This window comes from Neofelis nebulosa, chromosome 1, assembly GCF_028018385.1.
Source record: "Neofelis nebulosa isolate mNeoNeb1 chromosome 1, mNeoNeb1.pri, whole genome shotgun sequence".
Classification (NCBI taxonomy): Eukaryota; Metazoa; Chordata; class Mammalia; order Carnivora; family Felidae; genus Neofelis; species Neofelis nebulosa.
Window position 1 is genome coordinate 33,316,995 of NC_080782.1, and position 21,623 is coordinate 33,338,617.

General features: G+C 38.8%; 1 protein-coding gene across 2 annotated transcripts in view; it reads left to right on the top strand.

Annotated features, from left to right (window-relative positions):
- Positions 1 to 13,311: 13,311 nt before the first annotated feature.
- C7 (complement C7) overlaps positions 13,312 to 21,623 on the top strand; it is a 62,429-nt gene continuing 54,117 nt past the window's right edge. Inside the window, exons 1-2 of one of the 2 annotated variants that reach the window (XM_058718415.1) lie at positions 13,312 to 13,533; positions 17,159 to 17,214. In XM_058718415.1, coding sequence (XP_058574398.1) covers positions 13,528 to 13,533; positions 17,159 to 17,214 — 62 coding nt within the window. In that variant the 5' untranslated portion in view covers positions 13,312 to 13,527. The remainder of the gene's footprint in view (positions 13,534 to 17,158; positions 17,215 to 21,623) is intronic. The other variant, XM_058718424.1, reaches the window with a different exon arrangement.

Here is a 21,623-nt window from a genome sequence, read left to right on the forward strand (position 1 = left end):
TTCCATTTTATTATTGAAATAAATGGCATTATTGAAATAAGAAAGTGAAATATTGATGAAATTAATGAAATAAGAAAGTTGTTGGTTGAGAGGCCCCTGTGTGGCTTAGTTGGGTGTCCGACTTCAGGTTGGGGCATGATCTTATGGTTCATGGGTTTGAGCCGCACGTCAGGCTTTGTGCTGACAGCAGGGAGCCTGCTTCGGATTCTCTGTCTCCCTCTCTCTCTGCTCCTCCCCTACTTGAGCTCTCTCTCAAAAATAAATAAACATTAAAAAAAATTTTTTAAAGAAAGCCATTGGTTAAGAATGAGTGTGAGATAATAGATATTGGAGGTACGCTCTGAGGGCAAAAGTATGAACTAGCTATCCACAAGTTTTTCCATGTAAGAAGTTTTGGATTCTTTTCAGTCTAAGTTACACTCACCAACGTTCCCCTTTGCACCCACTACCTATCCCTACTATCCCAGTTATCAATATTAAATTGAAGCCAGTGAAGAAAGATTGAATGACAAACTTAACAAGATGAATGAGAGAGGAATGTCATAGGGGACTGTCATGCAAGTCAAAGAATGGTTAAGCCTGGGATCGATTCTTCCAAGCTCTTATGGGGCCGAGAAGGACCTTTGATCCTGCCACAAAATATCACCCATTTTCATGTTTACTCCAGTGTCTCAGAAGACACTAGTTTAGTTCCAGGGGTGAGAATTGGGGCAGAGGCTCCTTTCCTGGCTAGACTGCCTGACTGAGGATTGTAATTCCTGATTTTGACACTTACTACAGCTTCTTCTTCCATCCTTAACAGAACAGAACAGAACTAACAGAACAGAACAGAACCAAACCAAACAACTTACTACAAAGATACAGTACTCAAAACAGTATGGTACTGGCATAAAGATAGAAACATAGAACAATGAAATAGAACTGAGTCCAGAAATAAATTCATACATCTATAGTCAATTGATTTTATTTTTTTATTTTTAATTTTTTTTAATGTTTATTTGTTTTTGAGACAGAGAGAGAGCATGAATGGGGGAGGATCAGAGAGAGGGAGACACAGAATCCGAAACAGGCTCCAGGCTCTGAGCTGTCAGCACAGAGCCTCACGCAGGGCTCGAACTCACAGACCGCGAGATCATGACCTGAGCTGAAGTCGGCCGCTTAACCAACTGAGCCACCCAGGCGCCCCATATAGTCAATTGATTTTAAACAAAGACAGACCATTCAATGGGTAAATAAAACTTTCTCTTTCACAAATGGTACTGGGACAACTAGATATCCATGTGCAAAAGAATGAAGTTGGACCCCTACCTCACCGTATTCAAGGTTAACTCAAAGTGAATGAAGTCTTAAAAAGAGCTTTGAAACTCTTTGAAAAATGTACAGGGCTAAATCTTCATGACCTTGATTTTGACAAGGGATTCTTAGGAATGACACCAAAGCAAGGGAGACAAAGAAAAAGTTAGGTAAATTGGATTTTATCAAAATTAAAAACTTTTGTCCATGAAAGGACACTATTGAGAAAGTGAAAAGACAACCTACAGAATGGGAGAAAATAAATGTGAATTATATGACTAATAAGGCTTTAGTATCTAAGATATATGAAGAACTCTTATACCTAATAACAAAAAGATAAGAAATTCAATTAAGAAAATAGGTAAAAGACATTTCTCCAAAGAAGAAATACAAATAACCAAAGGCACATGAAAAGATGATCAACATTATTATTTATTAGATAAATGAAAATGAAAGCCACAATGAGAAGCCACTTTTAGCCCTCTCAGATAGCTATAATTAAAAGATAGACAGTAAGAAGTGCTGATGAGGATGTAGAGAAATTAGAACTCTCATACATGGTTGATGGGAATATGAATGGTGTAATTGATTTTGAAAACAGTTTGGTAGTTCATCAAAATGTTAAGCAAAGAGTTACCATATGACCCAGTAATTCTAGTCTTAGGTATAGGCATACCTTGTTTTATTGCATATCACATTATTGTGCTTCACAGATATTGTGTTTCTGTTTTTTTTTTTTTAAGTTTATTTATTTATTTTCAGAGAGTGCAAGCAGGGGAGGGGCTGAGAGAGAGGGAAACACAGAACCTGAAGCCTAATGCAGGGCTCAAACCCACAAACTGTGAGATCATGACATGAGCTGGAAGTCAGATGCTCAACCAACTGAGCCACCCAGGCACCCCAGCAATAAAAGTATTTTAAAATTAAGGTATGCATATTGTTTTTTTTTAACTTAATGCTGTTGCACACTTAAAAGACTATAGTATAGTATAAATACAACTTTTATATGCACTGGGAAACCAAAAACTTTGATTCACTTTATTGTGACATTCACTTTATTGCCATGGCCTGGAACTGAACCCACAATATTTCTGAACTACTGAACTATGCCTGTATATTTTCAAAACAGTTGAAATGGTATATGCACAGAATATTGTTGATATATACCCACAGAATATTGTTATATTCGGTATATCCATAGAATGCTATTCAGCCATACAAAGCAATGAAATACTGATATATGCTACAACATGGATGAACCTTGAAAACATTATGCTAAGTGAAGAAGTCAGACAAAAAAGGGTACATATTGTTTAATTCCATTTGTATGAAATATCCAGAAGAGGCAAATTTATAGAGCCAGAGAGTAGATTAGCGGTTGCCCGGAGCTTCTGGTTGTGGGCAATGGGGAGTGGCAGCTAATGGATACAGGATTTCTTTCGGGAATGATAAAAATATTCTGGAATTAGATAGTGGCGATGGCTTCACACACACACATGTATTTTAAACCACTAAGTATGTGCTTTAAATGGGTGAGTTTTATGGTGTGTGAATTATATCCCAATAAACAAATACACCAGAAAAGCAATAAGGGAGCAAACGATATGGAGGGCATGACTATACACTGACAGTATGAATGAATGCAGAGGGTATAAATCAGAAGAATATTCTACAGAACTTGTTGAATGATTGGGTGTGGGAGGCAGTGAGAAGGAGGAAAAATCAAGCGATTCAGAGGTGCCTTATCACCTTGTGTTTCATTGATTTATTTATGTATTTGCCCATCCCATTAGAATACATGTTCTTCAACCTACTTTGGCTAAATACATTGGGTCCACTCTATGGGGAAGGGGAAGTAAGTGGCAGTTTCAGACACACTTCAGATAAAACATCAACAAAGGTTTCCATTTTCATGGGTCTGCTTTATGCAATTCAAGAGTGTTGCTCATTTTCCCCTGTGAAGAGAGAAGTTTGTCCTGTGTTTGGACAATTTTGAGGTTTCCCCATTTTAGTCTTGATGAGAGAAGCACTAACCTCTGTTGACTCCACATTAAGTGTTGGATGTTCTGTCAAGTTCTTCCCAACTTTTCCCCAAAGAGGTGCTGTCTGCTGTCTTCTCTTCACCTTGCTTTGGGCCACATGTTTTGGAAGCCTTTTTTTTTTTTTTTTTTAAACAATAAAAGCATTTGTTAACATAACTGATTTCACTTTTTGCTCAACCAAAGTTATAATAATGCAACTGTCAACTGGACCTTCTCATTGGTATGAACTGCACTGTCACAATGCTAGCTGATATCATTTCAATCTAGAGAAAAGGATCTTGATAGTTTGATAAATCTGTACATTCTCATTTTAGTTCATGTAAATTTTGGTCAGTAAAATAGCCCTTGGTCTCCTGGTGACTACAGACCCCTAAGAATCTAATGTCACATAGTTGGTGATTTTCCTGGTAATTAATTATTAATCAGGTACCTTCTGATTAATTGCAAGTTGGTTGTTCTCAGGAAGTCACTCAAACTGTGTATCATTGGAGGAATATCTTCAGATAAACTGTTTTGCTAAAATTTGTCTTTGGCTCATATTTGTGTATTTATTTTACTTTACTTTATTTTATTTTATTTATTTTTTAATGTTTATTTTTGAGACAGAGAGAGAGCATGAGGGGGGAGGGGCAGAGAGAGAGGGGACAGAGCATCCAACTCCGGCTCTGTGCTGACAGCAGCAAGCCTGATGTGGGGCTCAGACTCACACACCACGAGGTCTTGACCTGAGCTGAAGTTGGGTAGTCAACCGACTGAGCCACCCAGGTGTCCCTGTTTATGCATATATTTTATTTATTAAAAAAATTTGTTTTAAATCTTTATTTATTTTTGAGAGAGAGAGAGACAGAGCGTGAGCAGGGGAGGAACAGAGAGAGAAGGAGGCACAGAATCTGAAGCAGGCTCCAGGCTCTGAGATGTCAGTACACGGGGCTTGAACCCACAAACTGCGAGATCATGACCTGAGCCGAAGTTGGACGCTTAACCGACTGAGCCACCCAGGCGCCCAGTGCATGTATTTTAAAACTCATTTACTGTTCATGGGTGAGGAGGGTGTGGAGATCTATATGTACTCAAGATGATTTCGTGTGCATTTTATGTATTTTGAATTTCATCAGCCCCACAAAGAAGGTCTCATTTATCCTTTTTCTTTTCTTTTTTTTTTTTTTTAAGAAAATTGAGGGTTAAGGGATGTCTCACTGGCTCAATTGGTAGAGCATTTGACTCTTGATCTAGGGGTTGTGAGTTTGAGCCCCATAATGGGTGTAGAGATTACTTAAAAATAAAATCTTAAAAAAAAAAAAAGAAAATTGAGGGTTAAGAGGATATCACTTACAGTGAGTGGTAAAGCCTAAATTTGATACAGACTTGTCTGATGTCCTTTCTGACAAGCCATGTTCTCCCAAGAAGCAGGCCCACACTAGCAGAAGCTGAAGAAGGAGCAAAGAGAGAGCGAAACTACCTTCTTTATGAGTATGGGTACCTTATTACATCTTCATGTGTATTTAAGTATACATGGTCAGTGTACTTTATTTATCTGCTCACTATGAAATGAAATAGGATACATTTTTAAACATGATCACATAGAAATTGTGGAAATATATCAACAGTGCACTGAAGTGAAGATCTATCAATCACCAGATCTCTGGCATCCAGACCATTCCTTCGGCCCTGGTATTCATGAAGCATTTCATTAAAATTCTTGTTTCTGTTATTGCAATGTACATCCTTACTATATACCCCAGCTCTTTCAGACAAATGAATAAACAAATAAGCCAGCGAAGGGCAGAGAATCTTTAGGATGCTATTCTATAGTTAGAATAATAAAATAATGGAAGCTAATGAAATACAATTAAGTAATCTACAATTTCTTTTTTGAATAGGTAATGCATTCATTAATGTCTTAAAAATATAAAGTAGTGTCAGGTAAAAGGCCTTAGTCTCATCTCTTTTTCTATCTTATTTCCATCTTTCCACCTAGTTCCCTTTTCATACATTTGCCCCGTGAGATAATTTTATTAGTTTCTTTCTTGTTCTTCCAGAGTTTCTTCATGCAAGTATAAACCAATATAAATATATATTCCTTTCAACCCCAAAGTAACTACTGCTCTGTACTTTTCTTTTTTCTGCCTAACAGTGTATTTTATATTTGCATGTCAGTGTGTAGAGAACCACTTCAGTTTTTTTATAGCTGCATAATGTTCAATGTAATGTGTACACTGTAATTTGGTTGACCAATCCACTATGAATGAGTGTTTGGGTTGTTTCTTTTCTTTTCTTTTTATTTATTTCTTTTTATTTTTTATTTTTTAATTTACATCCAAGTTAGTTAGCATATAGTGCAATAATGACTTCAGGAGTAGAATCTAGTGATTCATCCCCTATGTATAACATCCAGTGCTCATCCTAACAAGTGTCTTCCTTAATGCTCTTTACCTATTTAGCCCATCCCCCCACCCACAACCCCTCCAGCAACCCTCAGTTTGTTCTCTGTTTTTAAGAGTCTCTTAGATTTTGTCCCCCTCCCTGGTTTTATATTATTTTTGCTTCCCTTTCCCTATGTTCAACTGTTTTGTATCTTAAATTTCACATATGAGTGAAGTCATGTGACATTGGTCTTCCTCTAATTTCGCTTAGCATAATATCTTCTAGTTCCATCCACGTTGTTGTAAATGGCAAGATTTCACTCTTTTTGATTGCCGAGTAATATTTCATTGTGTTATATACCACATGTTCTTTATCCATTAATCTGTTGATGAACATTTGGGCTCTTTCCATACTTTGGCTATTGTGGATAGTGCTGTTATAAACATTGGGGTGCATGTGTCCCTTTGAAACAGCACACCTGTATCCTTTGGATAAATACCTAGTAGGGCAATTGTTGGGTCATAGGGTAGCTCTATTTTTAATCTTTTGAGGAACCTCCATACCGTTTTCCAGAGTGACTGCACCAGTTTTCATTCCCACCAGCAGTGGAAAAGAGTTCCCCTTTCTCCACATCCTTGCCAACATCTGTTGTTGACTGAGCTGTTAATTTTTGCCATTCTGACTGGTGTGAGGTAGTATCTCATTGTGGTTTTGATTTGTATTTCCCTGATGATGAGTGATGTTGAACATTTTTTCATGTGTTTGTTAGCCATCTGGATGCCTTCTTTGGAAAACTGTCTATTCATGTCTTTTGCCCATTTCTTCACTGGATTACTTGTTTTTTGTTTTTGTTTTTTTTCTTTTCTTTTTTAAAGTGCACTCTATGCCCAACATGGGGCTTGAACTCACACCCCCGAGATTAAGAGTCACATGTTCTGCTGACTGAGCCAGCCAGGCACCCCTGGGTTGTTTCTAATCTTTTGCATACTAGCTCACATTTATTGGACTAAACTTAGTACATTCCAAGCAAGTGCTAATTGCTTTACTTAGATTTATTTCATATAACAATCCTATCAGTTAGATAATATTATTTCCACTTTTTAGGTGAGGAAACAAGAGGAACAAAGAGGCTGAGTAACTTGCCCAAGATTTGAACCCAGACTCTGCCTTAGGGCAGATATTTGTACACAAATTAGTGCCTTTTTGCTTTCAGGGGAATTTCTACTTTTAAGAAGTTTCTAGTTATGTGTTTGTGACTGTGCTTTACTGTTTCCTAAAACTTTATCACAAACATTTGAAGAGTTGTATAATTCAGAATTTTATTTCTTTCGTAAAAAATTGTATTTTGAAAAAAATTTTATTTATTTTGAGAGAGAGTGTGCACTCACACGTGCATGAGTGGGGGAGGGGCAGAGAGAGAGGGAGAGAGAATCACAAGCAGACTGCTCACTGTCAGCATGGATCCCAACTTGGGGCTCTATCTCACAAACCGTGAGATCACGACCTGAACCAAAACCAAGAGTGGGATGCTTAACTGACTGAGCCACCCAGGCGCACCAGGATTTTATTTCCACACACTTATTCTTTATTTTTCCTTGGCCTTTGGAACATGCAATGATAAATCTGACATCAAAATATATCTGTGTAAAGGCAGCTTAAGGAGATAAAGCTTAAAATTATGGCATAGACTGACATTTTGGGAAAGCAATTACTTTTTATTTTATGGTTATAATATGCTGGATTCTTGATCTGGAAAAACAACAACACAACAACAAACAACTCTCTGTGTAGACACTCTGAGTTTACTGTGCAGATCAGATAAATGACCATGTCCTTTGCTAGTCACCCTTCCCCTGCGGGTCTTAATTCAGTTATGGAACCATGAGAATCTTTGCATTTTGTGTCTTCCTTCTCAGAGCTGCTTGACTTAATTCAAATTTAAACCAAATGAAATGTATCTTTGAATTGCAGGCTACTGCCACAATGTGCATTGCAGATAACTGAAAAACCCAGCTGACAGCTAGAAACCCGAACAAATCCAGGCCTTCTCCTAAATTTAGCAAGTGCCTGCCACTATTGAAAACCATAACGACAAAGTGTCTTATCGCTTCCTGATTGTACTTTGATCCTTGCTATCCTTGCCATCTGCAGTCACCAGGGCAAAGGCTTGTCCAGTGTTGTAAAGGGCAAGGACAATGGTCTAAAAGAAAGTATGATGACCTGGAAATACTTCTTAATCTATTTAAACCTTAAACATCATTCTTATGAGGGATTGGATGCCAATCTAGTGATCTCGCTTTAAATTAATGCAGGCAGACAGTCTCTCCTTTGCTGTCTTGCCACTGCTTCCTTGCAGTGTATTCAATAAACTTCTATCTCTTTTAAAAAATAAGAAAATAAATAAATTAATGCACAAGTCACAGTATTTAATGCAGTGCTATCAGTATTGATGGGCAGCATCCTATTAGGTATAATGATAAAGCATTTAACAATCATTGTTTTGCTGAAAAATTCCTTTAGATAAGGTATTGCCTAGCAGCCATTTTTCATTCTCAAACTATTCACACAGTGACACTTTAATGGAAAAAGAGATACTACCTGGAGTACTTATTAGCTTAACAAGCACTTGACTTGGAGACTAAGATTCAAGGTTTTTCACTCCTTAGTGGTTTAACTCCAGGGCCTAATGCTCTTCTCTTACTCAAGGGACTGAAGCATGCCTGCCACTAGGGGATGCTGTTGCTTTTTGTTCTAACTTCTGGCAGTTTCAATTCTGACCTTCTCAGACTCAACAGAAGAGAGAAAAGGAAGCTTCATCCTTCCTCAGCAAGTTTATTCCTCTTATGCTGCTAGAGTCAGTGGAACAATTCAGAATGAAATCGGCTTGTTAAAATGTTTTCAGATATATCCCCAAGGTGGACCATAACAGCTTCTTGGTATCATCAGTGATCTGTTTCATTAGAGTCTGGGGATGTTAAGGTTTTTGAGGTGTTACCAAGAGAAGTGAAGACTAATGGGGAATAGGGAGTGTGTCATAGCAGGAGATAGGGAGAGGCCTGAACCCCTGTGGACCCTTCCCTAGTCAGCAGAAATCTGCTTTCCTCTTCCACTGATTCAGTATTGGCTTAGACGTTTGCTGAAGTGCATCTGCTATACCAGTTTTTGAGGTTGTCAGAAATATAAGCTCTGGGGTCACATGAATTTGGAAAATTATGGTTTGAAAAAACTTTTAAGAAATTTTACTTCGTGTACAATTTATAGAACATTTAATGCATTATAATGCATTGTGGCATGTGTTTTGTGAATCTAAGGCTGAGTACTGGCTAGGAGTAGACACCATAATGGTGGTTCTCAATGGAGGAGGGATGATTCTGCTTCCAGGGGGCATTTGACAATATCGGAGACGTTTTTGACTGTCTAGGGAAGAGTGTTACTGGCATCAAGTGGGTAGATACCAAAGACGCTGCTGAATATCCTCCCGTGCACAGGACAAGCTTCGCCTACCCCCTCTACCAACAAAGAATGATCATGCTCCAAAGGTCAGTAATTCAAAGGTTAAGAAACTCTTCTCTATAATACATACAGCTTCTTACCATTAATTAAACATAAAATTAATTATTTTTTCTTGAGATATCTTGTAGCACCAGGGTGGAAAATATGTGGGGAAGCTCTGCCCTCAGTTGATCCACAATGTTTTAATTATGTTTCAGTTGCCAAGTGGTGAGGTTTTCCCTCAATACTGTTTCTCTTTGAATTCCGTATGGCACTTGTCCCTGTTGACTGACCTCTCTGTATGTTTCTCCTGAATTGGCTGGACACTGCATCGTTTTGGTTTTCCTCCCCCTTCTGTAACCTCTCTCTCTTCTTTCTGGCTCTTTCCCTTCCTTCTGCTCGCTCCCTGAGTAGTGGCATATCATATTGCTTTATATTTCATTGTGATCAGTCTCCCATGATTTCACTTATGTGTCTTCGTGCCAGTAGCTCTACCTATATCCTAGTCCCAGGTATTTCCTTTATTTCTTTCCCAAAAGATCTACATTTCTGCTTATGTGTTGGTTATTTTCTCCAAAGTAAAATGTCCCCTCTCCAAAATCACCTCTTCCTCTTCAACTTCCTATTTCTGTCCTTTATTAATTGGTTTACATTCTTCTAATTTTCTCAATCAGACATGAAATCACGTTTAATCACAGCCTTGTGGTTCTTTGTCTATCCCTTCTTAGAGGAGGCCTTGATTCACTCTTGTCTGACTACTGAAATGAATTCCAAGTTACATGTCCTTCTTCCCGTCCTTACCTATGTGGTCTGCATATTACCACTGTTTTGATCATCTGAAAACATCACTTTGATTCTTTCTTTAAAACTTCCATTGAGTGAGTTTCCATTGTCCTTTGAATAAATTACACATAACGCATGCCAGCAGTCAAATTTGCCACAGTACGGCTCCTACCTACAGTTAAAGCCTTTGTTCCAATGACTTCTCCATTGACATTCCTCCTGTTGAAGAAACATTGTTTATGTGAGAGTAAAGATGTGGTGGAGATGGGAGAGTGAAAAGCACTTGGGGAAAGGAAGTTTTTGTTAACTTTTTAAATGATCTCTGGCATACAGTCTCTGCGAGCTGGAGAATTCAATTTCTACGTTATTGTAGACACACTGTATGCGTGTGACTCATCCTCTAGACTAAGGATACTTTATAAATGGGCTCATATGATCTTTATGGCATGTAAGGAATGAAAATAATAAAGGATATTGCTCAAAGCTTCTGTCAAAATCTATAGCCTGTTATATTATGCATCCTCAGTAAATATTTGTTGAATTTAGAATAAAAAATTAATGAATACATTCATGCATGAATGACAAGCTACTGTGGCAGGTGCTGTTGGTATCCCTCTTATATCCCCTTAGCACTCATTGCTACAGGACAAAGGCAAATGTCTGCAAATACTGCTAATACCAGCAACCATCTACTTGAAGGCTTTTTCCCCCCTAGCTACAGGTGTGTGCTCAGCTACCCCCCAGAGCAAACTGAAGTGTCAGAGAGTTGATGAGTCTAGGAACTACCCTCAATCAATGATAGGATGTTGGTAGATACATTCCTTTAGTCAGAATAATTCTGAGAAGTGTTCTGCAACATCTCTCATATTTCCACATAGAGACTGAGTTCCAATTCCCACAGTGGTATCTTGCATGATAAAGTACCATTTACTGACCACCTCTCCTTCCTTGTCTCGCTTTCCCATCTCCCAGCAATGCTTTGTAGGATCACTTCTCAAAACGGAAAACAAAACAAAAACGAACAAAACCTCACAAAAAACCCAACCAAAACCCAAGCCAAAAGACCAAACCAAAGTACACACATACACACACACACACACACAGACACACACAAAACCAAAACCCTATTTTCAATTGATTTCCTCTCTCAGAATCTGCTTTCAGGAGGAACACAAACACAGACTAAGCCCCCAAATGTGGAATTGCGCATTGAGTACGTAAGAAGAGTCCATAACATCTGGAAGTCATACAATTGGAGTTGAATAAAACAAACAAACTTTCAGGAATTAGAGGTCATCTTCTCTGTGGCAAAATTTCTTCCACACAAATTACTAATGGTTTTAACAAAAGATGTGTAAACTATCTTTGGAAACCCACTGTCAATTTATGAGGGAAAGGTGAGGGTTGTTCTCTATTTTCAAGCTCTTTGGATAAAGAAAGAAATAAATCATTAAAACTGGGAAATATTCACTAATGGAATGTTTAGTTATAAAATCACTCAACTCAGAAAATCCTTTCCCACTTAACACTTATGTCTTTCCCACTCATAATACCCTAGTAGCAAGTGTCAGAATATTTGGCCAAACTGTGTGAATAAAACCTAGCTCAGCTTTAATAGTGTGAGAAATAAGCCCACTGCTCCAATCGAAGGAGGGATGTGGGGACTCGGGGCACAGTGAAGCAAAGCTTTAATCAATGTTCTTACAAGAGCGGGTGTCTGATGGACAGACACACTCGGGGCAGTTACAGCAGACAATTTATCTCCTACCATGCAGGTCCCTCCCCTGATTCCTCATTGGCTGAGTACTACAGAGGTTACAGCCTTACCCAGACAATGCCTATGCCCATGTAAGGCAAAAAGTAGTCTGGCACAAATGTACATTCCTTGAGGTGATGCAGAGACTTCAGTTCTTTGGCACATGCTCAATTGCAAAGACTGTGAAAATAACCCTGCCAAACCAAGAGGGAAAGAACCAGGAAGTGAAATGTCTAAGGATTTGGGACTCCATGGTGGTGGGGGTGGGGGGGGTGTTGTACATTTTCCAATAGGTTGTAAACCTATTGTTAATTAGACAGCACAGCTTTTTTATTTTTTTAAAAATATTTTTTAATGTTTACTTATTTTTGAGAGAGAGAGACAGAACATGATCTGGGTGGGGGCAGAGAGAGAGGGAGACACTGAATCCAAAGCAGGCTTCAGGCTCCCAGCTGTCAGCACAGAGCCTGACGAGGGGCTAGAACTCATGGACCATGAGATCATGACCTGAGCTCAAGTCAGATGCTTAACCAACTGAGCCACCCAGCTGCCCCTAGACAGCACAGCTTTTATTTGGTACTTCTAATTTTTTTTTTTAACGTTTTTATTTATTTTTGAGACAGAGAGAGACAGAGCATGAAGGGGGGAGGGGCAGAGAGAGAAGGAGACACAGAATTGGAAGCAGGCTCCAGGCTCTGAGCCATCAGCCCAGAGCCTGACGCGGGGCTCGAACTCACGGACCGCGAGATCGTGACCTGAGCTGAAGTCGGACGCTTAACCGACTGCGCCACCCAGGCGCCCCAGTACTTCTGAAAATGAATCATCTCCCTACCTTCTCACAAAAAGAAAATATGAAATCTTGCAAAAAAAATAAAATACAGCATTCATGAAACCTCTGGAAGTGATGTTGTAACTGCTAGAATAAATGCAAAGCTGTGGGGAATAAGGATCTAGCAGAGTTAGACAAGACAACAACTGAAGAAGGGAAAATGGGCAGTTAATGACCATGATAGGAACTTTCCAACGATGATCTGCAAGTCAATGGAATAAGGAAAGCACTTGGGAAAAAATTGGTGAGGCTTTTAAATATGTTTGCAAAATATGATGGTGTCTTTTAACCATCTGTGAAAGTCAAGTGTGAGTCATGGATGTGATATTGTGTTAGGATATGTATATGTGTGTGTGTGTGTGTGTTGTTGTTGTTGTTTGTTTGTTTTGTTTTCCTTTCTTTTTATTGGGGGAAGTGTGGAAATTCTACTCCAGAATGTTCCATTTACCTCCTGAGTGACAGAACTGCATTTAAATCCTTTCATCTCAAAGTTTGGTGTACAACACACTTTAAGAGAATCATGAAAACATCTATTTCATTTAGAAGATTGAAACAGGAAGGAGGCTTATCCTTTGCCTTGTACAGGGTCTCCTTTGGTTGAAAATTGTTTAAACATTGAACTGAGAACATTTGTTGCCTTTCTTGATTTACAGATGTTTTCTTAGAACTACATTGCCAAACAGTCCCAGCTGGCTATAGCTAAGGCCTGTGTAAACTGATAAGAAGCATCTGGCTTCAAGACACCAACTAAGTACAGGGGCAGGCTCTTTGTGTCCCTAGAGAATCTGGTTGGGGTAGGAACTAAGTCTCAGAACCACTTGCTGTGTTTATGAGTGAGTGCCAAGTTAATCCCCAGCAGGAAGAGACAGGGACAGAGCCCACTGCTGGGCTCTTCCCACTGTTGAAAATTCACCAGGCGCTCAGCGGAAATTTTCTTCCTTTCTTCTGACCTGAGTGTTTTCCCAAACATGAAGGTAAGATAATAATTTCATTACTTTTATAAGTGAAGCAATCTCAAAAGGGAGTGAGGCTTAACTGAAATGGCTCAGATAAGAAGACATGGGGAAATAGGAAAGAGAAAGATATGGGGATAACTTAAAAAAAATCCTTATTTAAATATATTTAACAATTCAGACAAAGTGAATTCCTTTTTCTTGTTTTGCAGTAAAATTAGTGGTTCGAAGGTATGGAAATGAGAGTGGAGACTATGTTTATGAAAGTCCTGAGAGAGCCATCAAGGAATACAATAGTGCCATTGTTATTTTTAGGGAAAAATACCCTGTCGTGTATTTTGTTTGTTTGATTTGCAGCTATGCAATGACTCCCCATGATCTGACTTATCTAAGAGCTTTATAGAAAAGTGAGTTCGGAAACTTGGAACTTTAGAATTTGGAATCCTGGACCAAAGGGTCAGGAATGTGAGAGTGGAAGACACAGAGAGAGGAATGCAATGAAAGGCTTACCAAATGTACATGTTGGCCCAGTGCAATATAGCCAAATGTTAGAAAAATTACTATCCAACTAAATATAGGACCGAAGACAGCAACTTCAACTCCAACTTATTTATTTTTTAAATGTTTTATTTATTTTTGAGAGACAGAGACAGAGAGAGAGAGAGCACACAAGCAGGGGAGGGGCAGAGAGAGACGGGGACAGAGGACCTAAACAGGCACTGCCCTGACAGCAGCGAGCCCATGTGGGGCTTGAACTCATGAACCATGAGACCATGACCCGAGCCGAAGTTGGCCACTCAACCCACTGAGTCACGCAGGGGCCCCAATTTTTGTATCATTTTTAAAAAGTTTTTAAAATGTTTATTTATTTTTGAGAAAGACAGAGCACAAACAGTGGAGGGGCAGAGAGAGAGGGAGACAGAATTTGAAGCAGCTCCAGGCTCTGAGCTGTCAGCACAGAGCCCAACACGGGGCTCGAACCCATGAACTGTGAGGTCGTGACTTGAGCCGAAGTCAGTTGCTTAACCAACTGAGTCACCCAGGTGCCCCAAGTATCATTTATTATTAATTTATGATTGTTCTATCTTGTCCGTTTGTTAAGATACTCTTTCTGAAGGTGGGAAATGGTAACTTGATGACTTGTTTTCAGGGACTTAGCTAGCAAATTCAAGAAATTCTTTTGGTTAATAGATTCAGCTTGTGTAACTCATGAACAGAACTGCCTTGTAATTAGGCAGATCTTCAGAAGTTACAATAAGGAGTATGTATATGGGGAAGGTGTTGGCAAAGGCACTGCTGAAAAAAATGTATATTCCCTAAAGCTTGATTGAAATTCTTTTAAAACACATGTAATAATAGAATGTTAAGAATGAATTTTTTCATGATGCCTACTTTGGCTGAGAGTCAAAGGCCAAGAAGAATAAGTGCTCAGCATCCCCACATTTTAAAGTGAGATACTGGACATTCAAAGCAGTTTTACAAAAGGATAGTGTCTAGTGACCTTTGGCTATCCCCATCCTCCAGAATATACAGGATTGTGCCCCTTAGAGTATAGGGGATGTAGGGAATCATACTCAAGTCATGTCTGGGAAAATCTAAAGGCACAGGCTGGTTCCCTAGCCTGCCTTTAGCAGAGTTAATCAACACAGCATTATTGGTTACATTCTGGACATCCAGAGTCTGACAGGATAAGGATGTGTGCAGGTATCGCATGGACACAATGTGGACCTTTAGAAAGGAGCCAGACTTGGGTTGTCAGGGCTTCTGCCTGAGAAACTGCCTGCAGGATGAAGCAACTCCAACAGGCAGCATCCATATGGAAAAGGAGTCCCAGGAGGCAAGCACTGGGGAGAGTCAAGTGTGATAAACAAAGAGATGAATAATTTTTGCCAAGAGCATAGTGGTTGTAGATCACCAATGGGGGCCATCCAAAGAACCACAAAAACACAGTGGGAGATAAAGACTTGGCATTCAAATATCCACCACATCCTGGGTCACCATTATGGACTCCAGCTGGATTAGTCACACAAGACCCTTTTTGGCTCTTGTCCCTCTCCTGCTGCTGTGACTTTGAAGAAGACAGAGGCAGTCTGGGGATGTGGGGAAGAAAAGCAGAACAAGGAGGAGGAATTTGGAATCAGACTCCACCCCACTCCCATTATGAGCATCCAGAACCCAGGAGTAGGAGAGACACTTAAAATTGGATATTGAATTGAGATTTGACTGTTAGAGTGTTTCAGAATCTTTGTTTTCCAAAAATGTGACTGTTAGTGCCTATGAGTGACTAATAAAGCTATGGAGATAGGCTTTCCCAGGGACGGAAAAAGAAGTTGACAGCATGGATTAAAGATATATTGTTGAAAAACAGAAAAATTAACCCAAACCCTTGTAGGTTTTTTTTTTTAATTGTTTTTAATCCTTGTAATTTTTGATTAAAAACAAAACCTGTAGAAGGTGTTGCTTTATATTATGTGCTTTACCTGCTCATTAAAAAAATCACATACGTATTCATACCTCCCCCCACTCATTTCCAGGATGCCCACAGCTGTTTGGTTATGCTAATCAGAATAATAGGCTAAAAGCTTCTGAGAACAATAAAAGACAGAAGTGGGCAACTAGGACTTTACAACTGAAAGGAAGATACCTAATAAGATGGCAGGTGATCTAGGAAGGCAGGGAGAAGGATCTGGAAAAAAATGTTGGGAGGCCACTCCACAAATACATTGAAAGAAAAGGTTTGAGGAGGTCAGGGAGAAGAGAAAGAATATTGGCCTGTTAAAATATGGAGTAAGATGGTTTTAAGGACTTTTACACTGGGTTATATATTGAATACAATTGATATCCTTGGAGAATCTCCAGGAAAGATTTGAATGATATTCCCAGACACCCTCAGTTGTCAAAGTAGGGAAATACATAAAAGTAAAAAAAAGTTAATAGAAATTACCTATAATTTCATTACCAGAAATGGACTATTATCCTTTATTATATTTCTTTCTAGATTTGTTTTTAATACATGTTTGACTTTTCATACAAAATGTAATCCCGTTTTATATACAATTTTGTGACCTTCAATATTTAGCCTGGTGCTGTCATGGATAGATGATTGCAACAGGCCTCACAGGTGTTTTAAAAACCAGAGGAGCTGCCCATAGAACTAAGGGACAGGGTGAGGATCACGGGCCCTCTGGCTGGGGATGTGCCTCAACTTTTGGTTGACCCTTCATTTATGAAACTTGCTTCCCTACTAACTTCTCACTCTTGGCTGGTCTTTCTTCCAGGCTTCATCCTCTTTGGGTGTCTTCATATGTGTTGAAGTTAGAGTGAAGGAGGGTAGAGAAAGGAATGAAAAGATGATGGGTCCTTAAAGAAATGCTCTAATGAGCTACATTTTCTATTTGCTTGGCTATGATGTTCCCCAGTCCCTAGCCTTCTTTACAGAAATGAATAGTAAGAGGTGAGCTCAACAGAATTGTATTAAACTTTTATTTAAAATGGAAACTTAAAGGACAAACAGAGTCAGGGAGCCTTCTCCATGCTTCTTTCCTTCTTTATATTCACAACTCACAAATCTTGACTTGCACAAATGTATTCACTTTCAACTCATTAAAGAAATATAAACTAAAGCAATGCTTTATTCTCCCCCCAGGCAATAAGTTTTTTCATCTTGGTGGAATTTGCAGGAGAGTTCCAAATTTTTTCAAGGTGAGAATGTTTTGGATTGTATTGGAGATCATTAAAAATTATTATTATTTTTTTTATTTTTAGGAAGTTCTTTATCATATGGCCTGATTTTTTTTTTTGTTTTGTTTTTTTTTTTGTTTTTTTTTCTTTTTTATTTATTTATTTATTTATTTTTTAATATATGAAATTTACTGTCAAATTGGTTTCCATACAACACCCAGTGCTCATCCCAAAAGGTGCCCTCCTCAATACCCATCACCCACCCTGCCCTCCCTCCCACCCCCCATCAACCCTCAGTTTGTTCTCAGTTTTTAACAGTCTCTTATGCTTTGGCTCTCTCCCACTCTAACCTCTTTTTTTTTTTTTTTTCCCTTCCCCTCCCCCATGGGTTTCTGTTATGTTTCTCAGGATCCACATAAGAGTGAAACCATATGGTATCTGTCTTTCTCTGTATGGCTTATTTCACTTAGCATCACACTCTCCAGTTCCATCCACGTTGCTACAAAAGGCCATATTTCATTTTTTCTCATTGCCATGTAGTATTCCATTGTGTATATAAACCACAATTTCTTTATCCATTCATCAGTTGATGGACATTTAGGCTCTTTCCATAATTTGGCTATTGTTGAGAGTGCTGCTATAAACATTGGGGTACAAGTGCCCCTATGCATCAGTACTCCTGTATCCCTTGGATAAATTCCTAGCAGTGCTATTGCTGGGTCATAGGGTAGGTCTATTTTTAATTTTCTGAGGAACCTCCACACTGCTTTCCAGAGCGGCTGCACCAATTTGCATTCCCACCAACAGTGCAAGAGGGTTCCCGTCTCTCCACATCCTCTCCAGCATCTATAGTCTCCTGATTTCTTCATTTTGGCCACTCTGACTGGCGTGAGGTGGTATCTGAGTGTGGTTTTGATTTGTATTTCCCTGATGAGGAGCGACGTTGAACATCTTTTCATGTGCCTGTTGGCCATCCGGATGTCTTCTTTAGAGAAGTGTCTATTCATGTTTTCTGCCCATTTCTTCACTGGGTTATTTGTTTTTCGGGGGTGGAGTTTGATGAGCTCTTTATAGATTTTGGATACTAGCCCTTTGTCCGATGTGTCATTTGCAAATATCTTTTCCCATTCCGTTGGTTGCCTTTTAGTTTTGTTGGTTGTTTCCTTTGCTGTGCAGAAGCTTTTTATCTTCATAAGGTCCCAGTAATTCACTTTTGCTTTTAATTCCCTTGCCTTTGGGGATGTGCCGAGTAAGAGATTGCTATGGCTGAGGTCAGAGAGGTCTTTTCCTGCTTTCTCCTCTAAGGTTTTGATGGTTTCCTGTCTCACATTCAGGTCCTTTATCCATTTTGAGTTTATTTTTGTGAATGGTGTGAGAAAGTGGTCTAGTTTCAACCTTCTGCATGTTGCTGTCCAGTTCTCCCAGCACCATTTGTTAAAGAGACTGTCTTTTTTCCATTGGATGTTCTTTCCTGCTTTGTCAAAAATGAGTTGGCCATACGTTTGTGGGTCTAGTTCTGGGGTTTCTATTCGATTCCATTGGTCTATGTGTCTGTTTTTATGCCAATACCATGCTGTCTTGATGATGACAGCTTTGTAGTAGAGGCTAAAGTCTGGGATTGTGATGCCTCCTGCTTTGGTCTTCTTCTTCAAAATTACTTTGGCTATTCGGGGCCTTTTGTGGTTCCATATGAATTTTAGGATTGCTTGTTCTAGTTTCGAGAAGAATGCTGGTGCAATTTTGATTGGGATTGCATTGAATGTGTAGATAGCTTTGGGTAGTATTGACATTTTGACAATATTTATTCTTCCAATCCATGAGCAGGGAATGTCTTTCCATTTCTTTATATCTTCTTCAATTACCTGCATAAGCTTTCTATAGTTTTCAGCATACAGATCTTTTACATCTTTGGTTAGATTTATTCCTAGGTATTTTATGCTTCTTGGTGCAATTGTGAATGGGATCAGTTTCTTTATTTGTCTTTCTGTTGCTTCATTGTTAGTGTATAAGAATGCAACTGATTTCTGTACATTGATTTTGTATCCTGCAACTTTGCTGAATTCATGTATCAGTTCTAGCAGACTTTTGGTGGAGTCTATCGGATTTTCCATGTATAATATCATGTCATCTGCAAAAAGCGAAAGCTTGACTTCATCCTTGCCAATTTTGATGCCTTTGATTTCCTTTTGTTGTCTGATTGCTGATGCTAGAACTTCCAGCACTATATTAAACAACAGCGGTGAGAGTGGGCATCCCTGTCGTGTTCCTGATCTCAGGGAAAAAGCTCTCAGTTTTTCCCCATTGAGGATGATGTTAGCTGTGGGCTTTTCATAAATGGCTTTTATGATCTTTAAGTATGTTCCTTCTATCCCGACTTTCTCAAGGGTTTTTATTAAGAAAGGGTGCTGGATTTTGTCAAAGGCCTTTTCTGCATCGATTGACAGGATCATATGGTTCTTCTCTTTTTTTTTGTTAATGTGATGTATCACGTTGATCGATTTGCGAATGTTGAACCAGCCCTGCATCCCAGGAATGAATCCCACTTGATCATGGTGAATAATTCTTTTTATATGCTGTTGAATTCGATTTGCTAGTATCTTATTGAGAATTTTTGCATCCATATTCATCAGGGATATTGGCCTGTAGTTCTCTTTTTTTACTGGGTCTCTGTCTGGTTTAGGAATCAAAGTAATACTGGCTTCATAGAATGAGTCTGGAAGTTTTCCTTCCCTTTCTATTTCTTGGAATAGCTTGAGAAGGATAGGTATTATCTCTGCTTTAAACGTCTGGTAGAACTCCCCTGGGAAGCCATCTGGTCCTGGACTCTTATTTGTTGGGAGATTTTTGATAACCGATTCAATTTCTTCACTGGTTATGGGTCTGTTCAAGCTTTCTATTTCCTCCTGATTGAGTTTTGGAAGAGGGTGGGTGTTTAGGAATTTGTCCATTTCTTCAAGGTTGTCCAATTTGTTGGCATATAATTTTTCATAGTATTCCCTGATAATTGTTTGTATCTCTGAGGGATTGGTTGTAATAATTCCATTTTCATTCATGATTTTATCTATTTGGGTCATCTCCCTTTTCTTTTTGAGAAGCCTGGCTAGAGGTTTGTCAATTTTGTTTATTTTTTCAAAAAACCAACTCTTGGTTTCGTTGATCTGCTCTACCGTTTTTTTAGATTCTATATTGTTTATTTCTGCTCTGATCTTTATGATTTCTCTTCTTCTGCTGGGTTTAGGCTGCCTTTGCTGTTCTGCTTCTATTTCCTTTAGGTGTGCTGTTAGATTTTGTATTTGGGATTTTTCTTGTTTCTTGAGATAGGCCTGGATTGCAATGTATTTTCCTCTCAGGACTGCCTTCGCTGCATCCCAAAGAGTTTGGATTGTTGTATTTTCATTTTCGTTTGTTTCCATATATTTTTTAATTTCTTCTCTAATTGCCTGGTTGACCCACTCATTCGTTAGTAGGGTGTTCTTTAACCTCCATGCTTTTGGAGGTTTTCCAGACTTTTTCCTGTGGTTGATTTCAAGCTTCATAGCATTGTGGTCTGAAAGTATGCATGGTATAATTTCAATTCTTGTAAACTTATGAAGGGCTGTTTTGTGACCCAGTATATGATCTATCTTGGAGAATGTTCCATGTGCACTCGAGAAGAAAGTATATTCTGTTGCTTTGGGATGCAGAGTTCTAAATATATCTGTCAAGTCCATCTGATCCAATGTATCATTCAGGGCCCTTGTTTCTTTATTGACTGTGTGTCTAGATGATCTATCCATTTCTGTAAGTGGGGTGTTAAAGTCCCCTGCAATGACCACATTCTTATCAATAAGGTTGCTTATGTTTATGAGTAACTGTTTTATATATCTGGGGGCTCCGGTATTTGGCGCATAGACATTTATAATTGTTAGCTCTTCCTGATGGATAGACCCTGTAATTATTATATAATGCCCTTCTTCATCTCTTGTTACAGCCTTTAATTTAAAGTCTAGTTTGTCTGATATAAGTATGGCTACTCCAGCTTTCTTTTGGCTTCCAGTAGCATGATAAATAGTTCTCCATCCCCTCACTCTCAATCTAAAGGTGTCCTCAGATCTCAAATGAGTCTCTTGTAGACAGCAAATAGATGGGTCTTGTTTTTTTATCCATTCTGATACCCTATGTCTTTTGGTTGGCGCATTTAATCCATTTACATTCAGTGTTATTATAGAAAGATACGGGTTTAGAGTCATTGTGATGTCTGTATGTTTTATGCTTGTAGTGATGTCTCTGGTACTTTGTCTCACAGGATCCCCCTTAGGATCTCTTGTAGGGCTGGTTTAGTGGTGACAAATTCCTTCAGTTTTTGTTTGTTTGGGAAGACCTTTATCTCTCCTTCTATTCTAAATGACAGACTTGCTGGATAAAGGATTCTCGGCTGCATATTTTTTCTG